This window comes from Euleptes europaea, chromosome 18 (genome assembly GCF_029931775.1).
Source record: "Euleptes europaea isolate rEulEur1 chromosome 18, rEulEur1.hap1, whole genome shotgun sequence".
NCBI classification, from domain to species: domain Eukaryota; kingdom Metazoa; phylum Chordata; class Lepidosauria; order Squamata; family Sphaerodactylidae; genus Euleptes; species Euleptes europaea.
The window spans coordinates 37,702,841-37,725,141 of NC_079329.1; the positions used below are offsets into that span (position 1 = coordinate 37,702,841).

The following is a 22,301-nucleotide window of genomic DNA, read 5'->3' on the forward strand; positions in this document are numbered from 1 at the left end:
CTAGTTGCTGTCTCTGTGCATGCTGTTTGTTCATTCACTCCCTTTCACTTCCTTTCTGGGAGTTTAGTGACCGTTAAAGCCAGTGGAGGGTAAAGGTACTGAGAAAGATGCAGGTGCATTGCCCTTGTTCTGCTTCGGCACACTGTCTTGACTTTCTGGTTCCTCTTTGTGAGTATGTTTAGGCAAGGATGCTGCTGGGTTTTCCCCATTGTGGCCTCCTGTCGCTACCACATGTGCTCCCTTTCATATGTATCCTTAGACACGTGTGGACTCAGGACACTCACCCAGAGCAGTGATCATTTTGGGGGAATTCAGCGCTGTGTCAGGGAAAAGCTCTTCCCACTTCTGCAGCCTAGCTAGTTCAGAAAATTGATGCATTTGCCGATTGGGGAAGCTGGATGTGTGGTTGAGGGATCTTTACTGAGATAGCAGGCGTGCAAGCTCAAAGTGCCTCGCCTCTGTCTGTGTGAGGGTGCTATGCCAGAAAACGGCCATGAGGAGAAGAGGAAAAATGTCAGGCACTGGCCTGGAAGTCATGCCCTGCACGCAGGTGGCTTTCCAAGGACTCTGACTTGTGTAGCTTCAATTGTTTTGACTGCTGAGATTGCTGAAAGTGTGATAACTGTAAACCTTCCTGGGAACCAGGGAATCGTCCTGGCAACCAACGTACTGTTTGATTTCTGTTATTATGTGCTGCCCTGTCCCTTTCCCTCCATTGAAGTCCATGAATAGCTAACGTCAGTTGCTGCTCCTCACTGTAGACTTTCCTTAATAAACCTGCTTCTTAGGATACCTGCCTGGACGTCTGGTTTTTGGGAATTGCTAGGTGAACTCAGATCCCGACCCCTCAGAGAGACGGGGAAAGGAGAGCTTCTAATAGAAAAGGGATAAACAGAGGAGAGGTTTATTCGTCCTCAGCTCTGCTGAGCTGGGTAGAGTATGTTGTCTGGGGAGGGGCTGTGGCTCAGTGGTAGAGCATCTGCTTGGCATGTAGAAGGTCCCAGGTTCAATCTCTGCATCTCCAGTTAAAAGGACTAGGCAGGTAGGTGATGTGAAAGACCTCTGCCTGAGACCCTGGAGAGCCGCTGCTGGTCTGAGTAGACAATACTGACTTTGATGGACCAAGGGTCTGATTCAGTATAAGGCAGCTTCATGTGTTTTGATGGTCTAGAGATTGAGGATAGAAGACTTAGGCAGAGCGTCCAAAAGTCCCGGGAAATAATAACAAGGTAAGGCAGCGGAGGGATTTTCCTGTGTGGCAAGGTAATGTCCCAAAGAAAGAAAAGTGGAGCTGGTAGCCTCTGTGGCAGCAGAGGAGATGAGACAACAAAGTTTTGACTGGCAAACCAGCAATAGTTATAGGAGGCAGCACAAAAGACTATCAGAGAAATAATTGTAAGGTCCAGGAATCTGGAATGAGTCCAGGATGGGGATCTATGGATTTCCTGGTTATGACTGAGTTAAAGGGAGGGGAGGGGCTTCCCAGAAAGATAATGAGAGGTGATTGGATCCATGCCAGAGGTAGGCTGGTCCGAGACATGCAGGCAAGGTCAGCAAAAGGTGCTTAAGCCCACCTGGCTGTGTGACAGTAATCATATTTTGCACGCAGGAGGGTTTGCATTTGCTGACGAAATTACATTGATAGACTGAGGTGGGCGTCCAGTTTTGCAAGCCCCTGTGGTGATGGGTAGGCATGCAGATGTTCCTTCAGTGAATCAGACTCCCTCCCAAGGTTTTGGCCACGCATTGGCATAGCCAGACTAAGGAGAGCCATTGCTTGCTTTCTCCAAATCATGAAATACCAGCTCCTGAAATGGCTGTCAAGGTGAATGCAGCCAAGATGCTGTCAAGGCAGACAGCACATGTCTAGGAAGGGAATCCTTGGTAACTTTGGGCAGAATCCAGACTGAGCTGCTTAGTGAGACAGGCCTTGCTAGTGGATGTGTGAAACTCCTTGCCAGTCGGAGAGGTTCTCGTCCTCTTTGTCTGCCCTGCAAAGTTCCTCTGTCAATTTCGGCACAGCACCCCACACAAGTCAGACCTCAGTGACTCGCAGGCAGAAAGTAATGTGGTTCAACGCAAAGTGCTCCAGCTGGTGAATATGGATGTGCCAGGTTGCATCCTTGCAGGGAGCTGCCACTGCCCATCAGATTGTCCCTGCATGAAGCTTGTGGGAACCAACCTGATGCCCTCTTTTCTGGCAGAATTTCCTGCTTAGTGAGCCCAGCCATTACCATGCCAGGTGTTTCCTCCTAAGCTGATGGGAGGCTTCAGCCCAAGGGTGGGTCTCCCGACTGCCCCAAGACAGATTTCACAGGAAAAATTCCCCATTCTAAACCTCTTTTTTCTTGCTGCCTTCCCACCCAAAGCTCACTGGCAGAGTAGACTTTATGCACTAGGATCTTGGGAGAACCAGGCTGGAATCCTCAGTCTGCAACGGAAGCTCGCTGGGTGGTCTTGGCCAGTCACCCTCTTTCAGCCTAGCCTACTTCACAGGGTTGTTGTGAGGATAAAATTGAAGGGAGGAGAATGATGTAAGCTACTTTGGGGAGAAAAGTGGGGTATGAATAAAGGAAATAAATGTATGGCCACTGACTTTGATGAGGGTCTGCTGTTGGTCTTGGGCATTTCACAGCAGGGAGGTGAACCACAGGAAGTTCAACTGCAGGTGTGTAATTCACAGATGTGTCTGCTTTGTTCTCCTTGCAGGTTTCTCGTCAGCATGTGGATCCTGTTGGTGGTGTGCTTGATGCTCGGTGGGGCTGCCTCTTCTCTGCGGTGCCCTGATGGGCTTGAATGCAAGGAACCCCACGCCTGCTGCAGGCGTCCTGGGGGAGACGGGTATGCCTGCTGTGACCAACCCCGGGTACGAAGCATGGATTACCTTTTCTGTGGGTTGTGTGCTGTTCTTATAAAAAGGGAGTGAAGAGCTCCATCTTGCAGTTTCCCAGTGTGGGAAAAAGAGGTTGCAGCTACTCCCATTAAAATGTTTTTATTTTATTTTTTGAGGGGGGGAGTTTATTATAGTTTAAACGATCCCTTACAATTGCAATATAAAGTTATACATGAGCTCTATACATGATCTCTATACTCTCTATACATTATCTCTATAATAGTTTCTTACAAAAACTAATTTTTTTGCTGTTGTGGTGCATCATATCCTCTTTCTAAATTACCTCATTAGGAGAGCTGTTTCCTTGCATTTCAGGATCCACTCATCAACTGTGGAGCTTAAATCAGACTTCTAGTAGTGCACAAATACTAATCCAGCTTATGAGAAGTTAAATTTTGCTTATCTTTCAGAAACATAGCAGTGTAAAAAAGGTAAAGGTCCCCTGTGCAAGCACCAGGTCATTACTGACCCATGGGTTGACGTCACATCTCGGTGTTTACTAGGCAGACTTTGTTTACGGGGTAGTTTGCCAGTGCCTTCCTCAGTCATCTTCCCTTTACCCCCAGCAAGCTGGGTACTCATTTGACTGACCTCGGAAGGATGGAAGGCTGAGTCAACCTTGAGCCGGCTACCTGAAACCAACTTCCGTTGGGATCGAACTCAGGTCGTGAGCAGAGCTTGGACTGCAGTACTGCAACTTACTGTCAGGGCCTTGGCCTGTTCTCGCTTCCCAGGGTATTCTACTGTGTTTGTGCTTTTGGTTTAGCCGGGCCTTGCACCTGGGGTGTGTTGAGTCTTCAGCCGTGAGAATCCTTATCTTCGGGTTGCCTGGCAATGCCGGGCCAGTATCCCAGAAATGTTTTAAGTCAACTAGCTTTCCTGAAAAGTATTGCCTGCTTTGCTACGCCTATAAGTGGTCATGTCTTCAGTCTATGCCTGCCAGTCTTTTAATAAAGTGTTTTTACTTCAGACTACACCTGTCTGAGTGAGTCCTTTGTAAACAGCTAGAGGTGGACACCTGATCTTGATACTTACCACTCTATGCCATGTGTAGCTTAACAATATAACTTCAACTGAAAAAGGGAAATCTATACCAAAACCTTTTTTCAAGTACTCTGCGACAGAGGCCCAATAAGTTTTTGCTCTGCAACATGTCCACCACAGATGTAAATAGTCTATGGTAGGTAATTTACAGTACCAATATATATCATGCACATCTCTGTAAATTTTAGATCATTTGGTATAAAATTGGTATAATATTTTTATCAATTTTTCACTAAATCCAAGGGAAATTGAAACAGTTAAACCATGCATAAAAATGTATCTCCACTTTCCTTCCGGAATTTCATATCCCAGATCTTTTTCCCACTTGGATTGAAATGAATGTTTATAAACATTAACTGTTGAACATAAAATCACTTGAATTTTAGAAAGTAGATTCTCCTAACTTTTGCTTACAGTTTCTTCAAATTTTGTCAGGCATCTTATTCCTGACCCCCTATGCAAACACTTTATCAAAAAACTCCTGATCTGTTTTTGTTTTAAATTTTAAAATAGTTTTTCTAAGGTAACTCTCTCTGGCACAAAGTCATAAGTAGTAGGACCCTTTGCGGCTTCTTGTCGGCCTGGCATAATGGGACACACCAGCCCTCCTCTCCCCGCTGAAATCTGTGTGTGTCTCATGTCTGGCACAAAGTGAGCTCCCCCCCGCACATCAAGTTCCTTGCATTGTGAGCCCAGGGGAGGGACCGTGGGTCCGTGCTGGAATTATTGCCAGAATCAAATGTATGGTTACCTCTGATAAGCACCTTCGTTCAACCCTTGGCCTTGCAGAACTTTCCAAAATCCTCTGCAACATGCAGAATGTCCTTAGCAGACCAGTCAGTGTAGAAGGGGACTCCTCTGAAGTAAAAAGCCTGAAATCTGTTGGGGCAGGGTGTGTTGAGTCCGAGTCTGAAATGTCCGGCTACTTGAGTACCGACTTCTTGGCAGCCAAGTTTGTTTCTCACGACAGCTCTGCTGTTTCTTCTGCAGCGCTGCCTTTGTGTTGGTGCTTGTGGTTTGTGTGATTCTAGGTAGAGAGCACACAGAGGTGCTTCCCATTTTCATGCTTCCTCCTTCTGTTCACAGTTCCCAGGAGTATCCTTGCACATGTTGCCTCCAAAAACCCTGAATGAGGGCTCTGGCGTTGCATGTCCTGATGGCAGCATGTGTCCACTGGAGTACTCCTGCCTGCGCACTCCAGGCGCTTCCTATGGCTGCTGTCCCTGGGGCAAGGTGAGCCGGGGGATGGAAGAGGAGAGGGCGTTTCACAAGGAGGGTGTGGCTCTGGGGTCGTCCCCGTGATTGCTTGCTTTGGGGGGAATCCCAGAGATGGGGTGAAGGGGGGTCATGAGTGGTGCAGAGAGCGAAATATTTGAGCAGGCTCTTCTGTGCCCCGTGTGTGACTGCAGTACTGCTGAGCAAACGGCAGATATGCCAACCTTTTTTCTGGCATGCTGGCCTCAAGCTTCTCTTGCTGGTGTTTGCCAATCAAGCGAATGCTAAAGACACAGGAGCAAGCCAAGGTGGGGGAGTTTGGGGGGGTCAGTTGGCAATGAAGTTACGGGGCTTGCCTACGGCACATGCTGTCCATCTGGAACATTATTCCACACGGAGCAGAGGAAGAGAGAAGAGGCTCTGAGCCTGCTGCCCATCAGATTTAAATAATCTAAAAAATAGGCTGCCAGAAGGCTTGAGCCCCAGCACCTCTTTTTCTGAGAAAGGAACCCCTGGAGAGATGACGGCGCATGGGTGGGTGGCAGTGTCTTTTTGGGATTGGGGAAGGCCTGTGCCTCCCAATGGGTTTTGCATTCGAGTTCCATCTGCCCTGCTGAATGTCTCTGCTTGTGTTTGCCCCCTGCCCCGTCTCCCACAGGCTGTTTCCTGTGCCGACAGCCGCCACTGCTGCCCCCGGGGCTTCCACTGCAGTGCCGACGGGCGATCCTGCTTCCAGAGCCAAGGTGGGGATTGGCGGGGAGAGGGATTGGAAGAGCAACAACTAACATAAAACGCTGCAATGAAGTGTAACAACCAAATAAAAGCAATTACTGAATAGTGCTAGAAAAGGGACGGCCAAAAGCCCCACTCAAAGGAGGGGTTTTCCAGGGCAGGGACTTGCACAAAATCAACAAGGCCCTGCTTCTTAGCCCATACAGCTGCAGTTTCCTCAGGGCAAAGGAATGGAAAGCTCAGTTTCTTCTGCAGGCACGAGAGGGGGAGGGAGGATGAAGCTGTGTGTATTCCTATGGGAAGAGGGAGGAGGAAGAAGAGTTGGTTTTTATATGCCAACTTTCTTTACTTTTTAAGGAGAATCAAAGTGGTTTACAGTCATCAGGGGACTGATTTGCATCCAAATGCCCAGTGATGAAGGGGTTTCCTTGTGTGCTTTCCGCTTCGTCTTCCAGGGCTCATCCCTCCTGCCACCGTGGATGCCGTCCAGTGCCCAGATGGAGAATCTCAGTGCCCCAATGACTCCACCTGCTGTCTGATGGCTGACGGCTCCTGGGGCTGCTGCCCAATTCCTGAGGTGCGGGAGCTTGTTGGGTGGGTGGAGAAGGGGAGGAGAGAAAGGTTGCCCCACATTTGAGGCACAGTAACGGAGTCATTGGATTGGGGTGCAAAGGCCCCCGAGTCCCTCACCTTCCTCTTGCCTCGAGTTCCTTCCCAGCAGTCCAGATAGCAGAGTGTTGGAGGGATCCAATAACTTCTGAGCAAAGATATACTTTACTGATGGTATGCAAGGGAAGTGCTGTGATGGGTACTTCCTGTAGAAAAACAACTAAAAATCCACTGCCCAGGGAATCCTGCTTCCATGCCAAGAAAAGCTGGATTGTGTGACCTATGCAAATTTGTGTAACTTATTTTTGCATAAATCCTCTTGAGTCTGCCATTGATGCGGGGGGGGGGGTGCATAATTTTAAGCCCTGCTTGCAGCTCCCTGTAAGCCCTGGTCCCATTTTCTGCAAGTGTGGTGGACAGTCACACACTTAGGCCTTGAAGAATATCTCCAGCCATCAGGGCTGGGCGTGGGTGTGCGTCCATGTACTGGATAACGATAACTGAGATCTTCCGGAGGTTGAACTCTGTGTTACTCTCTTCTGCACTCTTGTGGAGTCGCTGTGTTCTTTTTTTGGTCTCAAGGCAATTCTAAGGGCCCACTGAGGGCGTGTGTAAGAGCTGGTCCTTTCCCCATATACTGGCTCCACAAGAGAAGAAGAAGAGGAGTTGGTTTTTCTCAGCTGATTTTCTCTACCTTTTAAGGAGAATCAAACTGGCCAGCAATCACCTTCCCTTCCTTTCCCCACAACAGACACTTTATGAAGTAGGTGAGGCTGAGAGAGTTCTGAGAGAATTGTGACTAACCCAAAGTCACCCAGCAGGCTTCATGTGGAGGGGGAGGGAATCAAACCTGGTTTGCAAGATTAGAATCTGCCGCACCTAACCACTGCACCATGTATTTTGCTGGCCAGTAACTGCCAGTTTGAATAACGAAGATGTCTTGTCTGGCTTCTTGAAATTGCCCAGGCTTGGTGTAGCAATGGACGGAGTTCAGCTTAAAGTTGGTGCCTCTGCTTTGCATTCAACAGAGGCCAAGTCTGGTCTCCAGCATCTCCACTGCCAGCTAGAGTAGGCAGACCCCCAGGGAAATGATGAGTAGACGTGGAACAGTGCAACTTCCAGAGTTTATGTGTTGTAAGAAAATTTGGAGACAGCTTTTGCAGGTCATGTAGCATGCCTGAATTGTGTGCACTGGAGTAGAAGCCAGCTAAATCCCCCGGAGGGGTGTGCTACTGGGTGTGACTCTCCACTTATAAAGCCCCCCCCCCCCCATGTGTGCAGTGCAGCAAAGCAGATGCATTATCGGGAGGGGCTTGTCAGGGCTAGAGGTCCTGGTGACACAAGAGTGAGTCAAGCCACAAGGGTCCTTGTGTTTAGAAGGGAGTGTTTGCAAGCCTATACATGGCGATCAGGCAGACCCCCTGCTTGGGCAGACCCATCCGTGGAGCTGTCCTGAAGCTGTTGGCCTCCTTGGGTGGGTCTGGACAGGCAGCATCAGTAACGGTTGTTGGGTGCAGCTTCTGTGCCTGTCTTGTCTCTGCTGGTGTCAGACCCTGATGCTACAGTGGAAGAGGGGGGTGGAGGCATCCCTTCTGGATCCTCAGATGGCTACAGCTAAGGCTTAAAGGAGTGGGTGAACTCATGAAGCTACCTTATACTGAATCAGACCCTGGGTCCATCAAAGTCAGTATTGTCTACTCAGACCGGCAGTGGCTCTCCAGGGTCTCAGCTAAGGGTCTTTCTTGCCTAGTCCCTTTAACTGGAGATGCTGGGGATGGAACCTGGGACCTTCTATATGCCAAGTAGATGCTCTACCATTGAGCCACAGCCCCTCCCCAAAGGAGTTGAAGCATCCCTGGGTGGGCTCGAACTACCAACCTTTTGGTTAACAGCCAAATGCACTAACCAGTTGCGCCACAGAGACCCAGTTGCACAAAGAATCTTAACATTAAGCACCTTTATTTGTCCCCCTGTTTCTACTACGCCATCTGCTGGCAGGAGAACTTGTGCAGGACACTGAAACCCTGTTGAACCCTGGAAACCTCCTTCAGCCACACCACTTAGCTGCCACAATTCACTAGGCTCTTCCTGCAGGTTGTCACTACTGTCCGTGAACGTATAAGGGCTAGAAACTGGGGTGCGTGTTTAAAAAAGCAATGAAAGCTGTGATCTTCTGGATCCTGAACTGGGGGCCCAGCTTCCCATTCTGTGCGAGTGTGTCGTTTCCGAATCTCCACAGCCCCTCCCTCCCTGTGAGAAAACCCTGGTGGGGGGGTGAGAGGTGGTCAGCCAATCCCTTTGTCCTTTCGCAGGCCTCCTGCTGTGAGGACAAGATCCACTGCTGCCCTCACGCGACCACCTGTGACGTGGCCCACTCACGGTGCTTCTCCGCCTCTGGGGAGCAGCCCCTCCGGACCAAGTTCCCAGCCAGGAAGCGAGCACCGGTGCTAGGTACGGAGCGGGCCGTCAGCGTAATGTGGGGGTCACCCTCCCCGTTTGGCTCATCTGTGCTGGCTGGAGGCCAGCAGATGGCTGAGGTTTACTTCTTTGTCTCCCCCCTCCCCCCCCCAGCTCTACCTCAGAAAAACCTCTGCCCAAACAACCAATCAACCTGTCCAGACACGGCCACCTGCTGCCTACTTCCGACCGGCCAGTCTGGCTGCTGCCCCCTGCAAAATGTAAGTTTGGGGAACGGGGGAGGGGGGGAGAGGCAGCTGGAGGGCCTGGGTTCGATCCATCCCCTGGACACTTCCCATCAGGCCCCCACAATTGCCCTGATCCACACTTCTCGTGCCCTGGACACCCTTCTCTTCCATTGGAGGCTGTTCCCCACAGCAAGCAACAGCAGTGGCAGACGGCCAGCCTGCCTGGACCTCCCTGGCTTGAGGAACGTGCGGGAGCTGCAGGCCAGAGTCAAGTAAACGAGTCTTTTGTTTCTTGCAATCAGTAGTTGGTCGGTGTCACAGGAGAATTTTACCAAGGCCTCTGTTGTTGTTCATGGAGGGAAAGTGAAGGCCTTTATCTCAAGTTTAAAGTGTAGCAGTTTTCTCTGGCTCCTTCCTAGGATCCTGACCTCTATCATTAGATGCTTAATTTTCTTTTTTTTTGGCCTCAGTCTGTGAGAGGTTGTAATGTTACCACCAGCCCCATTTGCCAGGAGCCCTTGCAGCAAATTACAGCTCGGTGAAGATTACCGGTGTTGTGAATTCTGGGCTGGTTCCCCCTTTTGTGGGATGTGCCCTCTCATCCAGTGAGCAGGCTTAGATGACCCTGGCAAGGAGTATTAACCTCTGGTGCTTCCTGATCCGTCCCTCTTCCCTGCCAGGCTTGGATGGCTGCTGGCACGTCTGTCTTGCCTTGGATACCCGCGATTCCTGCTCTCTCCCTCTTTCTACTAGGCGGTGTGCTGCATTGACAAACTCCACTGCTGCCCTCAGGGCACCACATGCGACTTGGCACACTTGAAATGCACCTTGACCCCTCGGTGGTCGTGGCCAATCACCCGCCTCCTGGTGGACCTCCAAAAAGGTGTGGAGGTCTTAAAGCTGTGCAAAAGGGTGGCGAGGGAGTGGGTTTGTGGAATATGCTGGGACAGGAGAAAAATGACAGGTGTGTATTTGTGCATCAAGGACGATGAGAATAGTGGAAGCCAGCCAGTGTGGGGAGTGGGGGCTGGCAGTCCCAGGAGTGTGGGGCTGTAGGTCATATTGTCCAGCATCCAATAGAAGAAGGGGTGATCGGTGCATTGCTGAGAGCTATGGCTTTTTGCTTAAAGCTGCCATGATTTAAGTTGTGTGTGGAAAAATATAGAATGGGGATTGGATGCATGAGGAACAATTTCTCAAGCCATGTTTTTCTGTCTGGGAGCTTGGAAAAGTCCTGCGGCTACCCTGGGTCCCCAACTGGCAGAGCTGCCCCTTTTCCTTACTGCTGGGTGTATCAGCTTCTTTCAGTGTAGTAAGCGCTGCCACAACAAATCTGAAAGAGTACCTCTTGCAAAATGAATTTGTACATCTATCACTGTTTTTCTACATTACTGTTTAAAGGTTCCGCCTAGTTGCCACGCCTCCCATTTTGTGCATACTAGCCAGCACACAGATGACCTACTGCACTTTTGAGCTTTTGCACTCAAAGGATGGCAAGCTCAACTGCTGCCCTTCCCCTTTACCGCTCTTCGGAAAGCAGGAACATATTGGTGTGGTGTGGATACAAAGATCAGGCTTTGAACATTCAAAATAAAAGGAAGTTCAATGAATTAAAAGAGTGCACACAGTCTGTACAAGCATCAGTCTGAGCATGGATGTAAAGAAAAGGTGAAAATACACCATCTTCTAACCCCTAAATTCTATACTTTATAATTAGGATAGGCAGGTAATTCTTCAAGCTGCAGCATTTAAAATTCCTCCATTATTTTATTCCTCAGACTGAGACATCTCCCTGTTGTCTCTCGACACATGTTTAAGATGAAGTCCCTAGCTAAAAGTCCTTCATGGCTTGTGCCCATCCTAATAATTTATAATCTTCTCTTGGGAGTCTGTACCCCTCGGGGATCAGTCCTGATCTTTTTGACCATGAGGAAAAGGTACAGTCTAGTCTTTCGGCTTTCCCAGTCTTATTCTTTAGGTGTGACATTCTAGCAGAGGTGTTAAATGGTAAACCTTTTGTCTCACTCCAACCAGAGTCATTTGCATCTGCAATCAAGTGTTTTATGCTTAGGATTTGATGACTTCTCCCCCGCATCCCCGCCCAATAACTTTCCTTCTTTGCAAGCTGCAAACTTGTAACCAAGCTCCAGTACATAGACAGAGTGAATACTCCAATGACTGGAATAGAAATGTGATCTCTAAGGTGCATTTCTCCACAGGACATAAAATTCATTTTCTTACAAACCCAAATACTGGGCCAGAGTTTAAGGTAGCAAAATGTACTGGAAAACATTTTGAATGATTCCTCTCAGGCGCCAGAGGAACAGCTTGAATACAGTTTCCAGGGACAGCAGTGGAAGAAGAGTTGGGTTTTATACTCTGCTTTTTCTCTACCTTAAGAAGTATCAATGCAGCTTACAGGCTCCTTGGGGGTGGGCCTGAAAGAGTTCTGAGAGAACTGGCCCAAGGTCACCCAGCGGGCTTTATGTGGAGGAGTGGGGAATCGAACCTGGTTCTCCAGAGTAGAGTTGAGATAGCCCTGCCTTGTTCCTTGCCCCTCCTCCCTGTGGAAGCAGGAAGAACTATGCACCAAACTGCAGGCTCTTCCTGTCTGTTACTTTGGATATTAATAATACCATCAGGATGCAAGTAAAGAAGATACCTTTGCCAATGTTGGTGAATATCAATAGGAGAAGGGGGAACGATGTACACCTCCTGGAGCACTTTGGAGGAAAGAAGGGCAGGATAAGCGTGTAATAATGTTCTGATGAAGTTTGCAGAATTTATGCAGCTTGCAAAATTCAGCTTTGCTTGGTGCAGAATTTGGCCATTGTTGACATGCACGGGACTCCATGGGAGTTGTTTGTAGCTTCCAAGGTGCCCCTTCCCCCAGGAAAGCTGCATTCTGGACCAGCCCTGAGCTGGCAGCGAGGCATCTTTTTTCCCTCCTCCCAACTTCATCGCATGCCCCAGTTTTTCTGCAGCACTGGAGAGGGGTGGGGGTGCTTACCAATGCCAAAATCTTTAATGGCATAAAGGTGGTTCTTACATGGGAGTCTGTCTACAGTGATGCACACTTGGGTGGGGAGGACTGAAATGATGGGCGGGGGCCCACTCCCCCTGGCTTGATGCCCTGTTTTCCCTCCCTTCCTGCAGCTCGTGATGTCCAGTGTGACACGGAGCACAAATGCCCCAACGGCAACACCTGCTGCCGAAAGCCCTCCGGCGACTGGGGATGCTGCCCCCTAAAGGAGGTGAGAGGACCTTCCCCAGGGGTAAGATGGAAATGCAGGCTCTTTCGTTGGCGTTTGGCTGTCCTTTGTGATCAGGGAGGGGTTTGCTGTAGAGTGTGTATTTTGCATATACAAAGTCCAAAGTCGAGTCTGTGGTACAGGGCTGAGGAAAATCTTGGCTTGGGAGTTTGGGAAGCAGTTGCCACTAGTGAGTTTAAATGGGCATGAGGCCTTTTCACATCTCCAAGCCTGCAGTTCCAGGATGTGTCTAACAGTTGTTTTTCCCTTTCTAGGCTGTGTGTTGCTCGGATCACATCCATTGCTGCCCAAACGGTTACACCTGTGACCTGGCAGAGGGAACCTGTCAGAAGGGCATCGACAGCATCCCCTGGCTGGCAAAATCTTCTGTGGGCATCGTGAGTGTCACAGCAGCCTCTGCAGGCTCTGTGGTGCCGTGCGACCCCATTACTTCCTGCCCAGATGGGCAGACCTGTTGTCGCCTTCCAACAGGTGCCTGGGGCTGCTGCCCGCTGCCACAGGTAAGTGGGGAGGCACCCCCTCCCACCTTTGCTGGCCCTCTTTGCTGGCCTGGTCTCATGTTCATTGTGGGTACCTCTTCATTAACTTTGGGTTTGGATCTGGGAGGGAAATCCAAGCCTAGCTGCTCTGAAAGTGCCCTGAGAGACTTTGCTCTTGGTCATAGTTTCCAGAACTGGGTGCTTAGCAATCACTCCATAAATTGGTCCTCCATTCTTTGTTTTCTGTATAATTATGACAGATCCCAGATCTGCCCCTGCCATGTCTAGCATAGTCCTCGCGCCCTGTGTCAAGGAAAAGCGGGGTCCTTGTGGGGTTTTGTCAAGGGTGGGGTGTCCACTCCCAAGGAGCCCTTCAGCTTCCACACACTCCCTCCTCTTCTTGCTTCCAACATCTCCAAAGCAGTCAAGGGTCTTCTCAACTGCCAGCACTCTGGTCTGGGGTGGGGGTCCTGAGCATCCCCCTCCCTTCACCCTTTTGAGCACCACTCCCTCACTGCTGGGGGTGTTGCCAGGTGTAAATCCATGCTGGAAGCATGAGGACCTAGGCCAGATAATACAAGCAAAACAAGGCAATAATTAAATAGGTGGAGAAAAACAGCTGTAAACAGGCAGGAGATTTCACAACAGGCAGGACAAAACTGATACCCGAAGGAGCCAGTAAAGGTTCCTACCTTTCCCTCAGGACCTGGCCCTCTCAGAGCAACTTCACCCTCCTTAAGGGTGACAGGTAGGCCAAGGCAAAACCAAAAGAGCTGAAGTGTGAATCCACATGTCCCAGGGTAACGCTACCACCAATGCCCCTTAATACCCTGTCAGCCAGAGACCAAGGGACTAAGCGTGTATCCCTCACTGGTCTAAGATCAAGAAGTCAACCCTGCAAGGTAGGATGCTTACAAGGTGAGCTCCAGAAAAATCATTATTCTGGTAGCTGTAGCCAATATGGGCAAAAATACTGGATTCAGATTGAAGCCCCAAAACCCAAGAACACCGCAAAATATAGTTATTTATTAAAAGGTTTTGCAGGAATGTACAGTGAAAGAGCAGTGAACAGTGATAAAATAATAAAGCTAAATAGGCAACTTTTACAACCATTGGTTCTAAATCCAGACGTTACCCAGCAAGACTGAGTCCAATAGAGTTTCAGAGTCTACGTCCAAACAGGTGCTCCAGCCAACTTGGCCCACCCAGAATCAAGACGTGTCCCATAGTTATACGTAATCCAAAAGGCGAAAACTAGACTGAAGAATCTTTCTTTTTGCCCAATGACTCGCATTGGCCCCATTCTAGTTGACCAATCAAACATACGGCCAATGATATAACACGACCAATCAGTTGTGTTGCTGATCAGGTGACTGAACCAATCAGGTGGGTGCCCCAAGGAGACCATATCCTCTACAGCTGTATAAGGTTCAATTAAGCAAGCACCTTCCCCCAGCCCATAAGGCTTTGTACTAACAAGATGGAATGAGTTGAATTGTCCCGGATTCTTTGGCCTTGAAACTGCTTGGCTTCCTGGTCTGCCTGGCACCTATGCCAATGCCCCATCTCCTTATCTCATTCTTAGAAGCGAGAGTCAGCTTGACCTTGGTTCTCTGAGAGAGAAATGCTTCCATGGTTTTTGCTTAGGCCTCAGCCTGAACCATTGTTTAAATTAACAAGAGACTGCAAAAGGGGACCAGCCTCTTGACAGGATCCTCTCCTGCTGACAGCAGCCTCTCAGCCATCCAGTTCTTGGGAGAACAGCGGCCTCCCTCCTTGGGAGTGCCTTGTATTAACTGCCCGAAGGTACTTGCTCCTCTGCAGCCGTTGGTCTACCTTTTCTCTACAATTCCACTATGCCCAATCTTGAGGCTTTGAGGATATCTGGAAATGAAGGCCCAGGGGGGCGGGGGGGCAGAATCCATGGCAAGGCCCGGGGGCGTATCTGTGAGATAAATGCTGTCTTGAGGGCTTACAGGCCGTTCTGCTCCTCAGCCCTATGATCATAATATCCTGGCTTCAGGTGTGCTTTTCCATATGGTAGCTGGGATGTTGCCCAGTTTTTAGCTAGTTTAGAAACTTGGGGAACATGAACTTTTACACCCTAGTAAAATATTCTTATGGAAATAGGGTTGCCAGTACCAGCAACCCCAGGGAGACTGGGGGGGGGGGGGGCACCTGGCAAAACAGTATTGTGAGATGCTGTAACATCACTTCTAACCAATATATAGAGGGGAGTGGTACCTAGGACTAAAGAACTAGAAATTAATCAGATAACATTAATATAACAAGGTTTCGCAATTTTTCCTTGTTTCACTGTTGCTTAGTGAAACAAGGAAAAATCGCGAAACCTTGTCATATTAAATGTTATCTGATTAATGTTATTTGTATACAAGTTCATGATTTATGTTACAGTCTATAAAAGTTCATGAATGGAACGGTATACCATTAATGAATACATATAAAGCAGTTTCTTGTTTGCATAGTGGTACTTTTTTTCTAGTTGTCACTTCCAGATAGTCAACCAGAAGTGATATTACATCACCATGTTGTGCGACACTAGGATTACCACGAGATTCTATGCTGAAAAATCATAGAAATTGGGGAAAGTCCTAGAGCATTGTTTGACTTGGTGTCCTTGCTTCTGGATATGCTGACGGTCCCCTCTCCATTTATCCCCTGGCACTCTATCAAGAAGAGGCAGGGGATGGCACTCCAGGGTGGGAGGTGCCCCACCCAGTTAGGAAGTCTTAGTCTTAATAGCCGGACCTTGGCTGAGAGCCGTGCAGGGCAGAGAAGGTGCCCCATTCACCTGCCCTGCAGTCCTATAGCTCCTGCAAGCCCAATGATTTCCCCTGTCGCCCCTCAGGCTGTGTGCTGTCCAGATCATCTCCACTGCTGCCCCACCGGCTTCCGTTGTGGTCCAGAAGCCGGCACCTGCTTGATGGACAGGAAGAGCATCCCTTGGCTGGAGAAACAGCCCGCGATTGTGCGCGACACCTCTTTGAGTGGGGATGTCAAGTGTGACGACCAAGTCAGCTGCCCTGATGGGCACACTTGCTGCCGGCTGGCCTCGGGCGAGTGGGGATGCTGCCCTTTACCCCAGGTAGCCACGTTTCGGGGGTGGGGAGTCTTGTATACAGATCGCACCCAAAGAGTGCTAGTTAATGGTTCCTCATCCACTTGGAGAGAAGTGACTAGTGGAGTTCCTCGGGGATCTGTGCTGGGACCTGTGTTGTTCAACATCTTTATGAATGATTTGGATGAAGGAATAGAGGGGATGCTTATTAAATTTGCAGATGATACTAAATTGGGAGGGGTAGCAAATACAGTAGAAGACAGAGCCAAGATACAGGATGATTTTGACAGGCTGGAGAATTGGGCTAGAACTAATAAAATGCACTTCAACAAAGACAAATGTAAAGTTCTGCATTTAGGTAGGAAAAACCAAATGCATAATTATAGGATGGGGGAGACTTGTCTGAGCAGTAGTGTGTGTGAAAAGGATCTTGGGGTCTTAGTAGACCGAACACTGAACATGAGTCAGCAGTGTGATGCGGTAGCTAAAAAGGCAAATGCAGTCTTGGGCTGCTAAGTATAGTGTCCAAATCACGCACAGTGATGGTATTGCTTTGCTCTGCTCTGGTGAGACCTCACCTAGAGTACTGTGCTCAGTTTTGGGCACCACAATTTAAGAAGGATATAGACAAGCTGTAACTTGTCCAGAGGAGGGCAACAAAGATGGTGAGGGGTGTGGAGACCAAGTCCTATGAGGAAAGGTTGAAGGAGCTGGGTATGTTTAGCCTGAAGAGGATAAGACTGAGAAGGGATATGATAGCCGTGTTCAAGTACTTGAGGGGCTGTCATATAGAGGAGGGTGCCGAGTTGTTTTCTGTTGACCAAGAAGGTCAGACCAGAGCCAACGGGTTGAAATTAAATCAAAAGAGTTTCCGTCCAGACATTAGGAAGAATTTTCTAACAGTTAGAGCGGTTCCTCAGTGGGACAGGCTTCCTCGGGAGGTGGTAAGCTCTCCTTCCATGGAGGTTTTTAAGAAGAGGTTAGATGGCCATCTGTCAGCAATGTTGATTCTGTGACCTTAGGCAGATAATGAGAGGGAAGGCGTCTTGGCCATCTTCTGGTCACTGGGGGTGTGGTGGGGGGGAGGTAGTTGTGAACGCCCTGCATTGTGCAGGGGGTTGGACTAGATGACTCTGGTGGTCCCTTCCAACTCTATAATTCTATGATTCTTGTGAGATTTTGTAAATGACGGTGAGACTGAAATGCTCAGAAATTTGCACAGAGGTTAGCATTTGCACAGAGGTTAGTTTGGGGGGTTAGTCAGGTTTGAGGAGCCAAAGAGATGTAAAAGCAAGGGTTGCTGAGCACCACTACTTCCTACAGACCTCAAGTGGTCATCTACTTCCATGTCAGAGCAGTGGCTGGGACAAGGGATGAACAGCAAAGGGGGTGGTGATTGGGGCAGACCCCAGATTTGTGACTGGCAAGTCCAGCTTGATCCTCCAGTCTCATGACTGGAGATGTGGTTTTTCCATATCACTGCTCCCTACTGGATTACTCATGGTGAATACTGTTTAGTCTGGGCTGGTAGCAATTCTGCAAGGACTCAGTTGGAAGTCCTTCACATCACCTACTCCATAATCTTTTTAACGACAGATGTTTAGAACAGAACCCGGGACCTTCTGCACACAAGCAGCTACTCTATCAGTGAGCCACCCCGCTCCCACTGGAATGGTGTCACCTCTATCAGAAGCCATGAAATGATGGTTCTGATGCCTCAGTTTGGGAGCTCTTCTCCCCTTCGCCTGTGACTGATATCAGATTGACACAACCATGCTTTCTCTCGTAACTGCAGAGAAGCTGTTCGGTACTTGCACCCTGGTAAAATGTCCTTTAGAAAGACTTAGTAGCTGGGCCTTAGCTGAGAGCCGTGTAGATCAGAGAAGGTGCCCCTCTGCCAGCCCAATGACTTCCCTTGTTGACCTCCCCCCCCCAGGCAGTGTGCTGTCCAGATCATCTCCACTGCTGCCCCGCCGGCTTCCGTTGTGTCCCAGGTGGCACGTGTGCGAACGATGGGGAGAGCATCCCTTGGCTGAAGAAAAGGCCCGCGATTGTGCGTGACGCCTCTTCAAGTGGGGATGTCAGGTGTGATGACCAAGTCAGCTGCTCTGATGGGCAGACCTGCTGCCAGCTGTCCTCGGGCGTTTGGGGATGCTGCCCTTTCCCCCAGGTAAGCACGTTTGGGGGGGGGGAGTCTTGTAAGATTTTGTGATTGAAGGCCAGCCTGAAATGCTCAGAAAGTTGCACAGAAGTTATACGCTGTTTATTTTCATTGCATAGAACTTCAGTCCAAGGAAACAAATCCGTGTAATTAAAGGGTATTGAATGGGCAAGGGCCGGCTTATCTCTCTCTTCAGAAGTTTGTGATTGCCCATTCAGTCTGGCCAGTGTAGAATTTGTGCTGTCTGTGACCCGGCCCTTCTCCGTAATCCCAGGTGTGTGGCACCTGGCACAGGCTTACTCACAAGCGTATACGTAAGTCTCCCTCTGGCTTTATCAGCACTTGAAATGAGTGCTGAGAGGGTACTCAGTGCACCTAGTTCAAATGAAGCCTTGGAAACCAGTATGCAAATTTCCTTTGGGGGACTAATTGTAAGGAGAGCCCCCCCCTTCCTTTTAAAAATAACAAAAAATCTGTATTGGAGTGTGCTGGAGCTTGAGGAGACTTACACCCCAGTAAAATTTTCCTTGGCTCCATCTTCAACCAAAAGGGAGACTGCAACCAAGAAATCAGAAGGAGATTGAGACTGGGCAGGGCAGCCACAAAGGAGCTAGAAAATATTCTTAAGTGTTAGGATGTCTCACTAGTAGGGTTGTGCATATCGATAAACCCGAACCACAAATCAACCCTTAATTAGACGTTTCAGCAATACTCGGTCTTTGGATTTACCAAACGCCGAAATCTCCCTGAAGCTGAATAGGCGCTTCCTGAAAAAGCCAAATAATTATTCAGCCTTTTTAGGTTCGGCTATTCGCCTTTGCTCAGATGCACGGCTCTGTGCTTTGTTCCATGTTTCTACCTTCTTCTTTTTTTACTGATTTCGTTAGGGCCCCATAGTTGGGGCCATTTTGAGATAGGGATCATGTAATTGGAGCCAACTTGGCCTGACCAACCGTTCAGTGAGTTGATATGGATCAAACATAATGGTTTTTAAAAGATGGGGCTCACCAAATCCCGTCCGGAGGGATATACCCTCCAACTAAAAAGAGCCAGCTTCAACAGCTGCTGACACCACCAGGCTTCCAAAGGAGTTTTCTTCATCCATGTGGATGAGCAATCTCCTTCAGACAGCCCATGTGGTCGAGATTCCAGCTGGCTCCGATATCACCCCCCCCCCCATGAAAACCTGCTTTCCAAAAGAAGGTCGCCTCGAGTACAGGCTTCGTTTCCCTGCACTGTGACCATCTCTTGAAATCAGATTTTTGAAGACCATAATAAAGGACTGATCACAGGATGTCATTTGCCACCAAAAGAAATGTTTTCCATGCCTTATTTTTCTTGCATTTAAGCCCTTTCCTTCTGTTTGGAAGCTAATTTGCATGGACATCATGCTATGCTCCCCAGATACGAAGGCAGCCCCCAGACTTTGAGGTGCTAGCCTGGCAATTGGCTCTTTCCGCCAGTCCTCTGCAACGCTGAACTTCTGAACCTGAACACCGATGGACAACTCAGCTTGCAAATGCCTGGAGGGTCGGGGTGACCCCTTTGCAGGCCCATAAATTTGGACCCCCTGTTTCAAAGTTCACCAAACTTCGGTGACTGTCTACGGAGAGTCCCTTGCAGCCACGCTGCACATTTGGGGACTCTACCTCCAAAATCTTTTTTTTGCACAACCTTAGTCACTGGCAACCAAGATCAAGTTAATTCATGCCATAGTATTCCCTGTTACTATGTATGGTTGTGAAAGCTAGACAATGAAAAAAGTTGAAAGGAAGAAAGTCGATTCCTTTGAAATGTGGTGTTGGAAGAGAGTGTTACCGTGGATCACCCCAAAAAACCAAATCAGTGGGTTCTAGATCATGTCATGTCTGAACTGTCTCAAGAAGCTAAAATGATTAAACTGAGGCTTTCGTACTTTGGTCACGTTATGAGAAGACAAGAGTCACTGGAAAAGACATTCATGCTAGGAAAAGTTGAAGGCAGCAGGAAAAGAGGAAGACCCAACTGTCGAGGAGCCCGGCCCTTCCTCCGCAAGGCTGGTTCCTCGTTTGTTTAGAGGTGGTCAAAAGTTTCCCAAAACAAAGCTCTGTGCTCAGGCGCTCCTCCTGAACCCAAAGCAGTATGCTGCCACCAACCCTTATCCAAAAGATTAGCTTCCAGGCGAGGGATAAGGGCAACCCTTGCCAGCTAGTTCCAAATTAAAGCGTAACGCTCTCCCTGCAAGGTAGGAGGCCTTGCCAGAAGAGGATTACACTCACAAAACAGTTAGCACCTGGTAGGTGGACAAAGACAAAAAGGCACTTGGATTTAGGCTTGGAACCCCAAAGTTAAAAGACACAACCAAATAAAGGCTAAAGATTTATTCATAAGATTTGTGCTCGTTACAGGAAAGAAAGATTTCATGAAGCATTAAGCAAAAAAAAACAACAGTTTAGCATAGCTAACTTACACGTTCTGGTTTCTACGGTTCAAAGGTTTGGCAAAGCTTCTTAATGCAAGGTTCAAATAAGTTACCAGTTTCCGAAGTCTTTCAGCATACAAGATTTCCAAAAGTTGTCCAAAGTTTCTCCAAAGATCAGTCCGACCAGAGTTCCCCCTTGAGGGTCAAAATCAAACGGGTTTTGATGCCGCAGGCACGGCCCTCCAGCCATACCCCAAAGCGTGCATGATTTGGTTCAGAACTGGTCTGCCTTTATAGTCGTATTCTCAATGGCCTGAGCTCATAGTGGCCAGTGAGAAAACAAATGTTATTTGCTGTTAATTAATCGTTTGGTCAGAATGCTGATTTGCTCCCAATAATTGACGTGTCCAGGTGCTCAGCATTCAGTACCTTGCACCTGAATGTCGTCACAAGCATTAAGATTGTGGCTGACCGATTAGTTGCCGTGGTAACTCCTGACCTTCAATTTTGGGGAGAGAAGGCCTTAACGAGATACAGCTGGCTGCTTTATCTTACTCCCTCCTCAGGAGCAGCTTTTCAAAAGGAAACTATTTTACTGTTACAATTTGGGCTGGGCCGACTGCCTTCCAGCCCTTCAAAGTCACAATATTACAGAAATCATAGGCCTAGAGGCCTGAACCAAGAAAATTATGAAACCCAAGGAATTGAGGAACCCCAATTCCTTGACACCAACAAGAGATGGGTGGACTCTTTAAGGGAGGTTTTGGCCCTCAGCTTGCAAGACCTGAGTAAGGCTGTTAGCGAGAGGATGTTTTGGAGGACACTGATTCCTAGGGTCTCCATGAGTCGGAAGTGACTTGATGGGCCTTAACATGCAAAATGTTCTTTAGAAAGACTCAGCTGAGAGCCGTGTAGAGCAGTGAAGGTGCCCCCATTCACCTGCCCCCGTTGTCCAGTGGCTGCTGTCAGCCCAATGACTTCTCTTGTTGGCCCCCCCTCCCAGGCGGTGTGCTGTTCGGATCATATCCACTGCTGCCCTGCCGGCTTCCGATGTGGCCCAGAGTTCGGCACCTGCATGCACAATGGGGAGAGCATCCCTTGGCTGGAGAAAAGCCCCGCGATTGTGCGCGACACCACTTCAAGCGGGGATGTCAGGTGTGACGACCAAGTCAGCTGCTCCGATGGGCAGACCTGCTGTTGGCTGTCCTTGGGCGTTTGGGGGTGCTGCCCTTTCCCCCAGGTAAGCATGTTTTTTGGGGGGGAGTCTTGTAAGATTTTGTGATTGAAGGCCAGCCTGAAATGCTCAGAAAGTTGCACAGAAGTTATACGCTGTTTATTTTCATTGCATGGAACTTCAGTCCAAGGAGACAAATCCGTGTAATTAAAGGGGATTGAATGGGCAAGGGCCGGCTTATCTCTCTCTTCAGAAATTGGTGATTGCCGTTCAGTCCGGCCAGTTTAGAATTTATGCTGTCTGTGACCCGGCCCTCCTCCGTAATCCCAGGTGTGTGGCACCTGGCACAGGTTTACTCACAGGTGAAAATGGACTGTTCGCATACTTAAGTCACCCTCTTAAGTTGACGTGAGTGCTGAGAGGGTTCCCAGTGCACCTAGTTCAAATTAAGCCTTGGAAACCAGTATACAAATTGCCTTTTGGGGACTAATTGTAAGGAGAGCCCCCCTTTCTTTTTGAAATAACAAAAATTCTGTATTGTAGTGTGCTGGAGCTTGAGGAGACTTACACCCCAGTAAAATTTTCCTTGGCTCCATC

General features: G+C 48.8%; 1 protein-coding gene and 1 non-coding gene across 2 annotated transcripts in view; one reads left to right on the top strand and one right to left on the bottom strand.

Annotated features, from left to right (window-relative positions):
• GRN (granulin precursor) overlaps positions 1 to 22,301 on the top strand; it is a 41,793-nt gene that overhangs the window by 8,168 nt on the left and 11,324 nt on the right. Inside the window, exons 2-12 of the mRNA XM_056864706.1 lie at positions 2,710 to 2,866; positions 5,024 to 5,170; positions 5,811 to 5,895; positions 6,340 to 6,461; positions 8,806 to 8,944; positions 9,065 to 9,171; positions 9,892 to 10,021; positions 12,295 to 12,392; positions 12,665 to 12,910; positions 17,905 to 18,138; positions 21,534 to 21,770. Coding sequence (XP_056720684.1) covers positions 2,710 to 2,866; positions 5,024 to 5,170; positions 5,811 to 5,895; positions 6,340 to 6,461; positions 8,806 to 8,944; positions 9,065 to 9,171; positions 9,892 to 10,021; positions 12,295 to 12,392; positions 12,665 to 12,910; positions 17,905 to 18,138; positions 21,534 to 21,770 — 1,702 coding nt within the window. The remainder of the gene's footprint in view (positions 1 to 2,709; positions 2,867 to 5,023; positions 5,171 to 5,810; positions 5,896 to 6,339; positions 6,462 to 8,805; positions 8,945 to 9,064; positions 9,172 to 9,891; positions 10,022 to 12,294; positions 12,393 to 12,664; positions 12,911 to 17,904; positions 18,139 to 21,533; positions 21,771 to 22,301) is intronic.
• Positions 8,344 to 8,417, bottom strand: TRNAN-GUU (transfer RNA asparagine (anticodon GUU)). Its single transcript has one exon. It is a non-coding gene; the product is annotated as a tRNA-Asn (tRNA).